Source organism: Phaeodactylum tricornutum, chromosome 2 (assembly GCF_000150955.2).
Source record: "Phaeodactylum tricornutum CCAP 1055/1 chromosome 2, whole genome shotgun sequence".
In the NCBI taxonomy this organism is placed as follows: Eukaryota; Bacillariophyta; class Bacillariophyceae; order Surirellales; family Neidiaceae; genus Phaeodactylum; species Phaeodactylum tricornutum.
Window position 1 is genome coordinate 1,166,472 of NC_011670.1, and position 14,658 is coordinate 1,181,129.

The window sequence follows — 14,658 nt, forward strand, 5'->3', positions numbered from 1 at the left end:
ATTCTAACATTGGATATCACCAAATTCATTTTCTCTTCGTCAAGTCCCGTGGATTTAAGTGGTTTCCAACTTTCAGGAAAGGATACCGATATCGTAAGCAAGCAAACTATAATCTACCTATTGAATGCACTCGAACGTTGGATTGTTGCACACGACCTCAAGCAAATGGTGCAATACCTTCTACCGCAAAAACATCAACAGGGATGAAAAATATCACTCGGATGACCGTCGACGTAAGGACACCCTGATATGAGAATCATGGAATCGAAAACAAAGAGAAATCGACCATTCTTCTGCGAAGTCCAAATTAACCATGAAGATTGGTTTCTCGCTTACGCCCGGAGGTTTACTGCTACCCTATCACCTTGAAGCGCTGGACGCACTCAAATACAATGGACTTTTACGAGCGGAAACCCCGATCGCTGGCTCATCAGCAGGCGCGATTGCTACTGCTTGTCACGGCTGCCAACTCGATTCCAAGTTGATACTCGACGCAACGATTGAAATGTCCGACACGTGTGCTAGTATGGGAGGAGCACGAGGACGGCTTCTTCCGTTGCTACGGGATAGACTAAGTCAGTATATTGGGGACGAGCAACTCTCCAATGTGCAACAGCGTGAGGGGGCGATGGGGATTGCCTACCGCGAGATCTTTCCAACCAACCAATCGTTTCTACAAACTGAATTTGCCACAACTGAAGAATTGATGGACGCGGTATGTCACTCGTCCATGTTTCCTTTCTTTTCCACGAACTGGCCGGTGGCCGTGGATACTTCGCGTCGAATTCCAAGACTAATGGTGGACGGTTTTTTTACCGTTTCCCGGGACCGCTTCGGTGCGCCAGACTTTGCCATGGGAGGCATTGACGTAGATCGAACCGTTGCGATTTCAGTGTTTCCCAAAGACGCCATTGGAATGGCAGCTTTTACATCGAAAGATTGCATCAGCCCGACTTACTCGGGAGATTCCGCCCAATTGGAAAACCTGGTACGCCTAGCGACGAAACCTTCGTCTGGAAAGGAATTGACGGCCCTTTACGAATCTGGCTTTCAAGACGCAGAACGTTGGTGTCGACACCAAACAGGCCAGGCTGCAGAACAATCAAAATCTATTCATCTTTCTGAGAAGTCATGATTTAATTATGTTTCATGCAGCAGAGCTAAAAGTTTGTAGCTCCATCTATCGTATCTTATCAACACTAAACGCAATTCTCTTCATTTCAGACGTTCGGTTATACCTTTCAGCGTCAAATTATGAGGCATTTTGTGGCCGTGGAGTGTGAGCTTGTCAAACACAGAGACGGAGAAGAAAACGTGTTTGAATCACATCGAGGTTAGTATGTTGTGGAACATCGCGTTCTGTCGCTATGCGACGAGAGCGCCAAGCCTACGGTAGTTTACAGTTAAACGCAATCGACGCAATATTAACACCTTTTGTTCATCTTTACATTTGCACACATTTCGATAAATAGAACCCCACATTCATCTTGGTACACGATACGGTACCAAGGTGACTGACCAAATCCTATTTTGTCAACCGTTGGCCCTCGTTCGTTTGCCCACAAACTCATCCTTCTACGCCGGCCCCGGCCAAACGAATAGATCCCCGTCGCACGATCCTCCCACCAGGATTGTGCCCGAGGGATTCCAGGCCATACAGGACAAATCAGTATTGAGCCCGTAACGATCGCACAAGGTCGTCTCGATTCGTTGGGGTGGGATGGTATCGGGTCGGGCTTCTCCCCGGTACGTGCGTTTTTTCTTTCGACCCGACAAGCCGTGAGATTGGCACGTCGAGGTGGCGACACTTTGGTAACGGGACGGTTGCTGTGACAAATCGTACAAGGAAACCGCCGTGCCTTGTTCGTAACAGGCCACTACGTCGCAGGCGTCGTCGATCGCCAAGATGGGCTTGCGGAATTCCGAACAGCCGTTGGCAATGACGGTCGTGAGGGCCGTATTGCGGAGCGGGTCTTGCCAGAGTCCGTGTTCGGTACAACCGTCCGTGTTCTTGATCGTGACCAACAGACGTCCCGGTCGAGTCCGGGAAGCACTAAGCTGTCGCACGCGTTGGCCGGGAGGCAAGACGACGGATGCGACGGCGGTGGACTGGTCGTAGTCGTATACTCTGTGGGACGGAAACGAGAGGGTCTTTTTTGGCTTGGCAAAGTACCGTAAATCCCAAATAGCCACCACGCTCTGTTCCGCCAAGGAAGTGGGTGGGGACGGCGGCGCCGTCGTTCGGGGGAGGCCTGCGGAGCGAACTGCGACGCAACCGCCACGTGATGATCGGAAACGAAACAGGCGGCGACGACTTGTGTATCGGCGTGGGCGAATGCGGTCGGAACGTGCGCCAAACACACTTTGTGGGAGGGCCGTGATGGGCTCGAACACGTCCCGGTACTGTTGGCGGTAGAGGATGTGCGGGGGTCGATACAGGACAAACCCAAGGCATCACCGTGCAATTGCACGTGCACGGCGAGAAACGTGCGCGCGGACGTTTCGCGAAAATCCCACTGCGCCGCTCCGACGGCGTGGTTCACCTTGGAGGAGAATCCACCAGCTCCCGCGCCGTCTACATTGTTCCAGAAGGGAATTTCGTGCAGGACGTCGACCGCGTGCATGGCCGTAGTGGGGTCGCGATACTGTTTCCAGAGCGTTAGGTCGTCGTGGCGTTGGTACTTGCGGGGCGGCGGGAGAATGCGCCAAATATCGGTCACGAAGGATCCAGCAAACTGCGCCACCGGTGCCGGTTTCAATGTTTGGTCGCAGTACGAGACAATCGGACCCTTGTCGAGTTGTTCCGTAGCGAAAATGCGGCACTCCCCCGACGGCAATCCCATGACAAAGGCGTGTCCGCCGTCCAACCGCTGCAACTTGAAATAGTTGCTCGGTACGTGGGGTTTGGCGTGTACGCCGACGTTATAAACCGATCCCAGTACGTCCGGATCACACGTATTCTCCTCTTGTTGCGGACGGTGTGGTTCCGGAAGTTGGAGAATATCCACGGTTCCGGCGCGATCCGCCGCCAGTATTTTGTCGCCATCGTTGAGAAAGGCGCAACTGACGTAGGGAGGAATGGAAGCGGGTCGACGGAAAAAGGCCGTCGCGTCCGGCATGGACTCGGTGGATCTTCGGGCGGCGGGTAACATGCGTGCTCGTGCCAAGGCTTTGCCGTAGGCTTGTCGAGCGGAGCGTAGAAAGGCGGAGGGGTTTCGTTGCGCCGTGACGGGCCAAACCGATCCCTGGAGTGTCGTGGGGGACAACGAAACTGTACGGGTCGGTGTGTCCGTCGTCGTGCTGGAATTGGAATTGCTTCGCGACAGAGAAGGATCCATGCTTATCGTCGCTGGCATCGGGGACGCCATGGGAGCTTTTCTGGACAGAGTGGTGCAATGCGAAAACGCCGACGACGACTCAAAGAAGTACCAACTCTCTCTCTTTCTCTGTTTACAGTTAGCTAGAGAAGTCGACTACACACTCTGCACCACTCCCGAGTGGAATTTGGTGATGTTTGCTTGCGGATCGCAATTCCATTACTCACTTCGGTCCCGAGTTGGGAGACCGCGAACTGTAAACAGGGGGAAGCAGATTTCCGAACAGAAGCAAAAAGTTGGAAAAAGGTCGGGAGGAAAGCAGCTTGTCGGAAGTATCTCCGCTTCGTCGAACGAATTCTCCTCACGAGAGAACCGGTTGGGAAAACACAAACTTCCGATGTCGGCCAGATGGCGAGACGCCGTGACATACCAATCACCGGGTCATTTATGCTACCGTTTGCACATACAGTTTGTTGGATATTGGCGGTAGTTCGGCATTCCGGCCTGGCCTTCCCATTTTTACCAACCCGGATTTTGTAGTTCGGGTCCACATTCCCATTCCATCCCAGCCCACCTTCCCAGTATCCGACCGTTGCCCCTATGGTATCGCAACGACATGTATAATTAACTGTAAGGGTGACCTGTCGTTTGGATTACCTGACTGGGAAAGAATTTTCGGGCGCACCCGAGGCGCACCATGGCGAACGCACGACGACAACAACGCCTCGCCACGCCTAGTCTAGTCCAGAGTACCCGCGTCGCATCGGTTTACGGACCCGCATACTAGTCGTAACATGTCTAGTGTTTCGATTCCTCCCGAGCCCAAGGTGTTGTCCGACAATCCCACCGATGGTGTGACGGCCCTCGCATTTCTCTCCCCGTCCCTCCTCGCGTCCACGTCCTGGGACGGCACTCTACGGATACACAACGTCGCTGATCAGACCCTCCAGTGTGCGCAAACCGTCACGGAAGCGGGCCCTTTACTGAGTATGGCAGTTCACGGTAATTATAGTCATCAGAATGATCGTCCGGAGGAGACGTCGACACTAGCGACGGTCCCACCAATCTACGTGGGGGGATTGGACGGCAGCATTCGACGTTTTGCCGCCCATGCAGCCGGGAGCCGCCTCGCCAACGGTAACGACGACAACAATAGCCAGAAGAATCCATGTTTGCTCAGTCGGCACCACAAGGCTGCCGTCTCTTGTCTCCAATGGATACCGCACGCACAGGGCGCTTGGTTGGTTTCCGCTGGCTGGGACGGGTTCTTGTATTTGTGGGATCCCACCGCGATCGCCGACACGGAAGTAGCGAAGTTACCACCACCACTGGCAACCCTATCACTACCGGGAAAGGCTTTTTCTATGGATGTGCACACGTCCGAATCGCGGACGTTGTCCCGAATCGTGGTGGCCTGTGCCGGCAGACGAGTGTGTGTGGTCCAGGTCACCACTAGTACGGGGACGGAAGGTTCTCACGAAACTCATACGGCACCAGGGTTACTGCCGCAAGTAGAACTAGTGTTGGATCGTGAAAGTACCTTGAAGTATCAAACCCGATGCGTCCGCTTTTTGCAAGATGGCGTGGGGATTGCCCTCGCATCGATCGAAGGACGGGTCGCGATTGAGTATTTCGAAGAGTTGGATATTCCTGCCGAAGGAAAAAAGGCCTACACCTTCAAATGTCACCGCGATGGTGATATGGTGTATCCGGTAAACTGTTTGGCCTTCCATCCGGTACACGGCACCTTTGCCACGGGAGGCTGCGACGGAACCGTCGGTACGTATGTTAGTGGCATTCAGGTGGCGGCCGCTGTAGTTTGTGTAGAAACAGTGTGCTCACGCGTTGGATTCTTGGTTTTTTTTTGTCTTCACTCGTCGAACTACAGTCACGTGGGACGGCTCGAACAAGAAAAAGCTCGTCGCGCTGCCGAAATTCCCTACGTCGATCGCTGCACTCGCATTCTCCCCCGACGGATCGCAACTGGCCATTGCCAGCTCGTACACGTTTGAAGATGGCGAACGGGAACATCCGCGCGACGAAATATACATTCGTGCCGTGCTGGATTCCGAAGTTTTGCCAAAACGCAAGCAATAAAAATCCGATACTTATGGGAATTATTTACATTAGAGTAACGTTGCTTATTGCTAAACTCGTTACACTCTCCAACTAGTCCTACTATTCTTTCGTCAGAGGCGGAGCATCTTGTACGAGCGCCGACAACATATACTGGCCCACAATCATGTCCGCCATCACGTCACCTGACGCCAACGCTTCCAATCGTTCCGTCCACTTACGGCTGTGCATAACATCGCTCGAGACAGCGACGAGTGATGTCGTCGCCACACTCGTCTGACGGGCACGCTTCGGGGACGTGCCGTACGATAGGGACTGTGGAGTCGGAACCGCACCCGGTGTTTGCTTTGCAAACGAGCCGGCTTCCACGGAATCGATCGGCTGTATGCTTGCATCACTCAACGCCCGCTTAGGCGTCGTCTTTGTGACTTCGGGAGATGCCGGTGGAGTCGGTGTCTCGGTGGCGCTCCCCAACGCTAATTGTGCTTCACCGTCAAACTCCAACGGCGAGTCGATAACTTCCGCAAACAGGTCATTTTCCCGTACATCATCTTTTCCTTCGTTCGCTTCGAAGCAAATCGAGTTTTCTCGTTCCACAAGGTTTCGGAGCCGAATACCGGTTGCTTGAGCAATACAATCTACGTCGCCCGGGGCGAAATACAGAAAAGACTCGCTGGTGCAGGGATGTATAGCGTCTCTGAACCAAAAGAGAGACTGCTGTAGGCATTGCCGAAACAACCTCTTGTCCAGCAAAGTGTGGCATTCGTAAAGAATCTGTTCCGGTGCCCCGCGGAGCAACTGCTCCAATGCATCAGGCAAAGAACCATTCAAAACAGTCGACATAGGAGTCAACCGGGATTCTACGTTTCCTAAGGACAAGGTCGAAGACCAAAGCAGCGGCAAGTGTTCGCCTCGGCCAAAGTAATGCAAAACGCGGCCGCTGTCGTTCGCAAACTCAGATGCCGGCCAAGAAGGAGCCCTTTCTCTTTCTGCCGCCACGTCTTCCATCTCTTCGATCATTATGATGAGAGCTGCTTGTGCTAGTTCGACGATTTTATCGCGCTTCTCGGTAGGACCAGATTGTGAGATAGCGTCCGATATGCACTTGCACGCAACTTGCTCGGGAGTCATCCTTTGAATAACCACTGGAGCTTCTTCCGTAATTCGTTGTGCAATTTGTTCGCAGGCACAATGCAAAGCACCGCGTACATCTTCTAGTGATAGTTCAGCATTATTGACTAAAGTGATATTGTTGGATAAAGATGAAAACGTATCATCCAAGCGACGATTCATGTCGTCCACACAGGCCCGATCAAAATTGTCCGTAAGACCGAGGACAACTCGCGGCACGGTTCGGCCAATCGTAGAAGACAAACCTTTGAGGCGCAAAAGCTCCTCGCCTATCGAAAACATAACAGGAACCACCACCAAGACACAATCGCAATCATCCATTTTCGAATGGTTGCTGTCAGTAACAACCACCCTGACGTTTACGAAAGTTGTTGATGTCTCGTGTATTTTGTGAAAGCTAAGAACAGTTTGGAGCCAAGCTTTCAGTAATTCTGAAAGACTTTGTAGGCGAATTGATTTTGACTGTGGACACAAGACTCCGATCTTGAATAAAAAACATTTTTGACAAGAATTGTCCAACCTTGAACAACGCCATATCCGAGATAATGATTCAGCAATGCCTGACGACAGATTAATTTGTTTGGTGTCTTGGTTGAGAAGATTTTCAAGAACCATTCGCAAATCAGGCGGATAGGAAAATTTGTGGCGAAGCAGAGAAGCAGGTTGATGCGAATGAAATGTAGTGGCTCCGTGAAGAAGCTTCACAAGTTTCAGGGAGGCTGACGAGGTGGGGCTCAAATGTTGCAACATTCGCGCGGTCTCTTCCGCGTTTTCCAAATACTTGGGAAGTTTTTGCTTCCATCGTTTCCATAAAAGAATTTTTTTTGCCTCTTCAGTTTGCTCTCGCCATCGAACATCATTTAAACGCGCTTTTTCCTCGCACTGCTGTCGTTCCTTTTCCTTTTCAAGCGCCAGCTTTTTCTGTCGAGCCGCCTCCTCTTGCCTGCGAGCCTCTGCTTCTTCTGCCTCTCGCTGTAACCTCTGTTTTTCAACCTCCTCTCGTTTCCGGGCTTCTTCGTCGAGGCGCTTGAGCTCCTCGCGCCGAGTTTTCTCAAGTCTCTCCAACTCGAGCTGCCTTCGGACCTCTTCGTCTCGCGCTTTTCGCTCAGCTTCCTCTTCAAGCTTTCTTTGCTGCTCCACCTCTTCTTTTTGCAGGCGCTCCAATTCTATCCGCTCCTTCGCTTGTTGCTGCCGAAGCTCTATCTCACGTTGCTTCGACTCCATGTCCTGGCGTTTAAGCTCTAACGAAATGCGTTGTTCCCTTTCGGCTTCATGGCGTATCCGTTCTTCGTCAAGTCTACGTCTTTCGATTTGTTGTCGTTTTTCAAGTTCTTCTTGCTGCTGGCGTTCAATTTCTTGCTTCCTTGCTGCTAACGAAGCTACCTCCTCTCCTGAATTTCTCTTTACAGTGTCTTCCTTCAAAGCAACATTTTGACTCTGAGCCGAAACAAGAGGGAATTCTCTGTCTGTAGGCGATGCCCCAAAAGCACTCACTTCTCCTCTGCAAACGGCTAGTCGGGTGGCTCCATTTAACTTGCTTTCAATGGTCTTGATCATCTTTTTGGGTCGTAGCTGAACAATTGTTCCCTTCTCGGCATCTGTGGGTACTCTAAATTTCGTTGCTCTCCAAAACACGATATCCTCAATACGAGTACCACTAGCAGACGTTTTTATCTTCATTTCTTTGCAGGTAATGTTGTAGTGTTGGCATGCATTTCTAGCTTCCTCTATGTCCTCAAAACACAACAGTCTCATCAAGTCCCTTAATGGATAGGCATCGTAGATAGCTTCAGTTGCAGAACTACGGACTCCGAACGTTTTTGACATGATTTGGAATGCATTCTTGCGCATCACTTGAACATGTTTAAACATGATGCACGCAAATAGATATGGAGTCGATGATGATCGCAAAATGGAAAAGAAACGAGCGTAATTAAACTCTCGCTTTGCCTGAGGCGAGAAAGCGCAAGTCGTGAGGTAAGACATTGGTCAAATTCCAATAAATGTATTTAAAAGTTTTACCTTGTAGATGGTCATAGCGAGTTGGACTGGCTGCGATTGATAGATATAAGGACGTTCTCGAAAAAGCCACGCAGCATACTTGAGGACTTCCATTCCTCCGTCGTTGTCGATTGTAAGGAGAATATACAATCCACGCATTTCGGGTTCGGCAGTACCATGCATCGAGCTACGCGATACATCACCGCCAATAACCCGAAGGGATACCCGACTCGTATCTTCGTCATTCGACAAAGGAGTCCCATCATAGTCAACAGGGTTGGGACCTTGCACAGAATTGGATTCACATCCGTGTGCTTGGCCAAGTAAGTTAAGCCTTGTCTCGTTGCCCTGTGCATCAGGTACTTCGATGAGGGATCGCTTAAGAGAGTCATCGTAGTATTGATTTAGAGTTTTCATCGTCTGACCGAGCTCCTGAATATTCTGCTGACTTTGATGGGACACGTACTCTGAGATATGACTCAATTGGTGCTCACACATTGCGTGCCATCTTGCTATCCGTTCGTGGCATCGTACAGCCCGGGCGTCACAAGCGCCTCCTGTTCCAACATAATTTTGCAAGATGAAATCTTTCCGTATCATTCTTGTGCGGTCCCAGATAAATTGGTAGACATCGAGCGACGGGGGCACACCTCCCTGAGGAAAGCGCTGGTCTGGTCCTTGTCGATCTTTTTCCTGAAATTTCATTGAAAGCAAGGTGTCGGACGGTAGCCTATGTCGCCTTACGCTGCCAACTTTTTATCTTACCATAATCCATTCTTCCAGATACGAGCAAACACGCTCCAGGACATCAGGAGGACGCACCCATTCAGGTACATCCAGCTTGTAATCGGCGGCTGATCTTCGAAAGCGCTTAACGACGGTGTCACGATACGTCCATGATTCTGGGTGCAACGTTCCCGGCTGTGGGGTCTCTAGAAGCTGAATGTCCCCCTCTCTTTCTCGGCGAAGGAGCTCTTCGTCGGGACACATGTACGGACACGTGCCAACCATAGAAACAGCCGATCCTAAATCTGCACGACCTCCTTGTGGATCCGTACGAAGTGCCGCGTAGTTTGGAGCTTCTTCTGACTTGGATTGTAGATCAGCTGGCATGTGAGATCTCCCATTATGACTTCCAGTAAACCGAAGTGCGTTGCGATCTGAGAGAGACGAAATGTTGATCGGTGGTATCGGGCTGGTACTTCGACTGCGAGGTGCCGGCGACCGATCTTCGCTAAGAGACAAGATTGCCTTTTTGGATAGAGCGCTTTGTACGTTCGTGCTTGTCGACTCCGGAACAAATGAGGGTGCATCCGCATTCAAAGCGGTCGTTGTAGAAGATGTTTCGGCTTCCCGCTTCTTCTTTTCCAACAGCATACGCTTCTTTTCTTCAATGCGTGCTTTGAGTTCCGCCAATCGATTGTCATCTGCATTGCTGGTTAAGGAATCTGCGGATTCCGTGTAAACCGAACTCGGAGCAACTTCCCCGGCGCTGGTCATCATTGAGGGCGGGAACGTGGACGCAGATTCCGGAATAGTCCCAAGCGCTCCTCCGCCGAATGGCGCCGGAGCGGGCCATCCACTTTTTGTTGTAGAAGAAAATATGGGCTTTCCAAAGGGTGCGTTGCTGCTGGAAAAGGCTGACGCGTTATTGCCTCCTCCGGCGTCGGCCATATCTTCGCTGTCAGATGCTGAATGAATTGGAGATCCCATGATTGGTGACATGCCGTGCGGCGTCGGACTACTGCTTTCCATTTCTAGATCATTGTTGCAAGCAAGATTGGTGGACGCACCAAAAGACATCGATATGGTGGGTGCAGTAGTGGAGATTGAAGTAAAAGGATTCACCATAGCATTGGTGCTACTTCCAAAGGGCGTAACTGTACTTTGGGTCGGAACCGTCGATCCGTTGGGTGCAGTAGTGGAGATTGAAGTAAAAGGATTCACCATAGCATTGGTGCTACTTCCAAAGGGCGTACCTGTACTTTGGGTCGGAGCCGTCGATCCAAAGGGTGTCGACATTGATGACGTCGCGAAAGGCGTAGCCGACAAAGAATTATAGGCATCTGAAGAAGGGGCTTGCCGTGGCGGACCGCCGAAAGGATTGCTACTAGCAGATCCAAAGTTCGTGATTGAAGTAGGCCCAAACGATAAATTAGCACTTCCTGCAGATCCGTACATAGACGCAGTATTTTGGTTCGATCCAAACGCAGATGGTGCCGGTGAGGAAATAGGTCCAAATGCAGCTGAACTATTACCAGTTCCAAAACCGCCTGACGCGAACACAGTGGCTGCCGCTGAAGGTTGCTGTATTGATCCGAACGGAAGTGCGGAGAGTGAGCTGCCAAAAGGTGCTGGTGAGGCCGAGCTTCCAAAGCCAGTACTCATCGCAAACCCTTGGGCGGGTCCATTGCTACTTCCGAAAACAGAAGTTGGGCTACCAAAGAGAGGCGCGGCGAGAGCCGGAGCGGGAGCTGCAAATGCGACAGTGGGAGCGAAGGAAACGGGTGCGCCAAAAGCTGGCGGTGACGTCGAGGCGCCAAATCCGGTGTTGTTGGATTGTGTGTGACCCGCCGTCGCGCTGTTGTTCGGTGTGCTACTGCTCGCGCCAAATAAAGAAGGTCCAGAGGCTGGACCACCAGGAGCCGGACTGCCAAAACTGCTGCCAAACCCCGACATTGCAGGCTTCGGGTGGCGATTCTAACAGTAAGGCAGTAGTAATTCAGTAGAGACAACAATATCTTGGTTATTGTATGGACGGTTGAAACGTCATGGCAGTAGGCTGGGTGATTCGGAGTCAAAAACGGTTGTGAAAATGGAAAAGGTCCTCCGGTGAGCGCATCGGATAGGGTTTGGGTTTCATTCTCCGCACTTCAGAGATTTTATCAGAAATGGGTGTCCATGCTTTTCTGTGATATATATAATTTCGTTTCATATGCCATCAATTTCCGTTGCTCTCGATTGTCTAAAAGTAATATACAAGTGAAACGTCTCTATAACGTTTTTGGCTGTAGTCCTTCGGAACGAGATTTTCGTTTCTTCATTGGCAGCCTTATCTGTAGGGATGCGTTGAGATCCTAAATTTTACACTGGAGCGCGCCGACCAGCCCTCCCTCATTCATCACGGGATGCGTGCCAAATTAGGTCTGAGAATGGAAGCTCCGCTTGATCCTGTGCTTACATTGCTGACCTGTAAAGACACACTGGCACTTACGTAGTCTAGAGGCATAAGTAGTCGAACATTTTCATAAGATTGACATCACTGTTAGTTCGATAATCTATCGAACGCGCACTTGAACTGACAGGAATCAACAACCGCGCTACGACCCTCCTCCATGCACTCAGTCAGCGCTGCCACCACCAGAATTTACAAGGACGAGTCCTCACAATAATTCGTCTTCAGCAACCAAAGCGACAACCTGAAAAATGTCTGGTCCGAAAGTAGCGTATTTGCAGAATGAGGATTACCCGGATTTGACGATGATAGGAAGCATCGAAGTTGAGGCGATAGAGAATGGGGAGGGGGGAGCTATTCATAGCATCGAGCTATTACCACCCGACGAGGGCGATGACAACAGCAGTTTTGAAACGAAAGTAGATACAGACGCGTTGAGGAACGAAAACACGGATTCCTCCATATTGGATGGCTGGGCTGCTTCGTTAATGGGATGCGTCGCCTGTGAGACCTTCAACCCTAAATCTGCCTTGCGCAAGAAAATTCCTTGTACCGACACTTCGGTTAAGCAAACAGTGTCTTTTGGTCACCTACATATCAGTGAGTTCAACATGACCCTTGGAGATCACCCTTCCGCCACCTCAGGACCACCAGTAGCCCTAGGCTGGCAACGTCTTGGAGCAACCCGAGAAATCCACTTGGACGATTACGAACGTGCGCGAATGCCCCGACGGAAACGCCGCCATCTGAAAATTCCCTACCGAGATCGACGTGCCCTTTTGGAGAAAGATGCGGGCTTTTCCGAAACCGAAGTCAATCAGGCATGGGCTGAAGCCTTGCAAATTCGTAAACAGCGCCAAGAAACATTGCAACGAGGACTCTTTCTCATGGTAATTGACGATTTTTGCGAATCGGCATCCAGGAAATATCAAAGAATGTCGGACGGCATAACACAAGGTGTGTGTTGCTGAGTCAACTAGAAACGAGTTCGACTGCGTGTTGGATTTCATGAAGAACTACTGTGGGGCCCCAATTTTCTGTAGCTTTCTTTTTGTAACATTTATGGGTATTAATGTTGATGCAGCTATCATGCGCAATGATCAAGTTCTTTTCTCGAAAGTAGGTGTATTCCAAGGGTAGCTGACTGTCATATTTGTCAGAAAAATTTAGGCGACTCATGGGAGCAGCATGACACACAATATACGCCTGGAAGCGTTCATACTTTTGTTGTGCTCAAGCATCGAGTGGGCCATTCGGTGCAAACGATGGCGCTTCCTCGATAGGATCACGGGAGTCACAGCATTGAAGGCTGAAGAGATCGAATGAACTTGAATTAAAGTTTGACGGTCAACTAGTGTAATTTGCTTTTCTTTTCTGATCCGTATCATTTCTTTCGAGATGCAATATACCTGGTAGATGAAATAAACGTATTCTGTTGTCCCAGTCCATAAGAGATATACCTGCGTTTACGTTTAGATTAGGTTAGTGTTACTGTTACATTAGTTAGTCTGACTCTGAGGCAAATGACATGAAGCCCTGACCCTTCCATTTCTTTTTGTCTACTCTTTTTGCCAAACGATTTTCGAAGAAAATCACATTTTCTCACCCACAATTTTCGAAGCCGTGTCGTTTCTATGGAGGCACACGCCCTGATTCGTCATCCCGAGAACACAAAATCACCCTCAGTTTTTCATTGCCCTCCTTAACAGTGAGTTCACAGTCAATGAACGAGAATACACTGCACAGATCAAAGAACGCTCTCGATTTGAAAGCTAGCCGCCAGCTTAACAGAAGGGACCGTCCTGGTGACGAGTACATGTCTACCAATGCTCTTTTGGAAGATGGAGCCGAGCGTGTCGACGAAGATGCCAATTCGTCTGAGGACCATCATGAGGTAACTGTTGATCTCATTTCGAAGCTACAAGAGAGCAGCTACACAATTGCGCATATCTTGGCGCTAGCTGCCATGCTAGTCGTGATTTGGTGGATCAACACACTCGGAGGTTTGTCGTGGAAACGCGGTCAAGCCAAACTTGTGTTCAACTGGCATCCTTTGCTCATGGTAGCATCTTTTTGTTTCATGACGGTAGCTTCTCTGTCATTTCGGTTTTCTTTTTTGCAACAAAGATTAGACCGGGGTCGCCTGAAAGTAGTGCACGGATCGGCATGGTTGGTGGCGGCGCTGTGCGCCGTTGTTGCGCTGCTGGCCGTCTTTCGGTCGCACAACGATGCCAAGAGTGGCTTTGTCGCAAACATGTACAGTTTTCATTCGTGGATCGGAGCAGCCGTCATTCTCTTGTATGCGCTCCAATTTTTTGTCGGTCTGTTTTCATTCGCCTTTCCACCGCGTTTTGTCACTCCCGAAATAAAGGCAACAGCTTTGCTCTTTCATGTCTTTGCTGGTCCTTTGATATATGTTCTGACAGCAACGACAATTCTTTTGGGTATTCAGGAAAAGGAAGGCTTTATTGGCTGTGCATATAAAGTCGAGAGCGCCGACCTTTTCCCTTTCCTCAATATTGGAAAGATTCCATTGCCTTGTCTTGTTGGCCATATCCTCGGTTTCTTGGTGTTTTCAACAGCTATCACTACCTCTTTTGCCCTCCACAATTTTGGTAGCCGTTATGAACAAAGACGAGTAAATTAATGGGGCTCAAGCAAGCAAGATACTTTCGTACGATGCAATCTTGCACAAAGGCCACCTGTAAACTAAAAATGTAAAGGGTCTCAAATGGTGGTAAACCGGATGATGGTGTAGTCCAGTGGAGAGAATGGATGATGCCTTTAAGAGAAAGAGGGGCGCCAAGTGATTATGCGAAGGGAAGCTCTCTGAGACTTTGATAGCAATTCTGCTAGACAGACTTTCATTTGGTGAACGCTTAAATTTGAATTAGTATTAAGGCTGGAATGAGGTAGGATAGGTAGGCAGGTCTCCTTCTATCGAGTAATCATAGCGAA

The 14,658-nt window shown here is 50.1% G+C and overlaps 6 protein-coding genes across 6 annotated transcripts; 4 read left to right on the forward strand and 2 right to left on the reverse strand.

The window, feature by feature from the left end:
• The first annotated feature begins 306 nt into the window (after positions 1-306).
• PHATRDRAFT_43678 (predicted protein) lies at positions 307-1,446 on the forward strand. Its single transcript, XM_002177731.1, has one exon. It carries the CDS (start codon positions 314-316, stop codon positions 1,133-1,135), a length of 822 nt encoding a protein of 273 aa, XP_002177767.1. The 5' UTR covers positions 307-313; the 3' UTR covers positions 1,136-1,446.
• Positions 1,416-3,745, reverse strand: PHATRDRAFT_43679 (predicted protein; the record flags this gene model as incomplete). The annotated part of the gene is made up of 3 exons (XM_002178054.1): positions 1,416-2,264; positions 2,303-3,446; positions 3,545-3,745. 3 exons carry the CDS (start codon positions 3,743-3,745, stop codon positions 1,576-1,578), a joined length of 2,034 nt encoding a protein of 677 aa, XP_002178090.1. The 3' UTR covers positions 1,416-1,575.
• Positions 3,746-4,111: 366 nt separating this feature from the next.
• Pt-BUB3 (WD40 mitotic checkpoint-like protein similar to spleen mitotic checkpoint BUB3) lies at positions 4,112-5,414 on the forward strand (the record flags this gene model as incomplete). Its single annotated transcript, XM_002177732.1, has 2 exons — positions 4,112-5,096; positions 5,206-5,414. The coding sequence occupies 2 exons, from the start codon at positions 4,112-4,114 to the stop codon at positions 5,412-5,414; spliced, it is 1,194 nt and encodes a 397-aa protein (XP_002177768.1).
• A 31-nt stretch (positions 5,415-5,445) lies between these two features.
• Positions 5,446-11,204, reverse strand: PHATRDRAFT_43680 (predicted protein; the record flags this gene model as incomplete). The annotated part of the gene is made up of 4 exons (XM_002178055.1): positions 5,446-8,474; positions 8,547-9,218; positions 9,291-9,754; positions 10,943-11,204. 4 exons carry the CDS (start codon positions 11,202-11,204, stop codon positions 5,496-5,498), a joined length of 4,377 nt encoding a protein of 1,458 aa, XP_002178091.1. The 3' UTR covers positions 5,446-5,495.
• A 515-nt stretch (positions 11,205-11,719) lies between these two features.
• On the forward strand, positions 11,720-12,983 carry PHATRDRAFT_43681 (predicted protein; the record flags this gene model as incomplete). Its single annotated transcript, XM_002177733.1, has 3 exons — positions 11,720-12,657; positions 12,785-12,819; positions 12,861-12,983. The coding sequence occupies exons 1-3, from the start codon at positions 11,952-11,954 to the stop codon at positions 12,981-12,983; spliced, it is 864 nt and encodes a 287-aa protein (XP_002177769.1). The 5' UTR covers positions 11,720-11,951.
• Positions 12,984-13,408: 425 nt separating this feature from the next.
• On the forward strand, positions 13,409-14,347 carry PHATRDRAFT_43682 (cytochrome b-561-like protein; the record flags this gene model as incomplete). The annotated part of the gene is made up of 1 exon (XM_002177734.1): positions 13,409-14,347. Exon 1 carries the CDS (start codon positions 13,424-13,426, stop codon positions 14,345-14,347), a length of 924 nt encoding a protein of 307 aa, XP_002177770.1. The 5' UTR covers positions 13,409-13,423.
• Between the last annotated feature and the right edge of the window lie 311 nt (positions 14,348-14,658).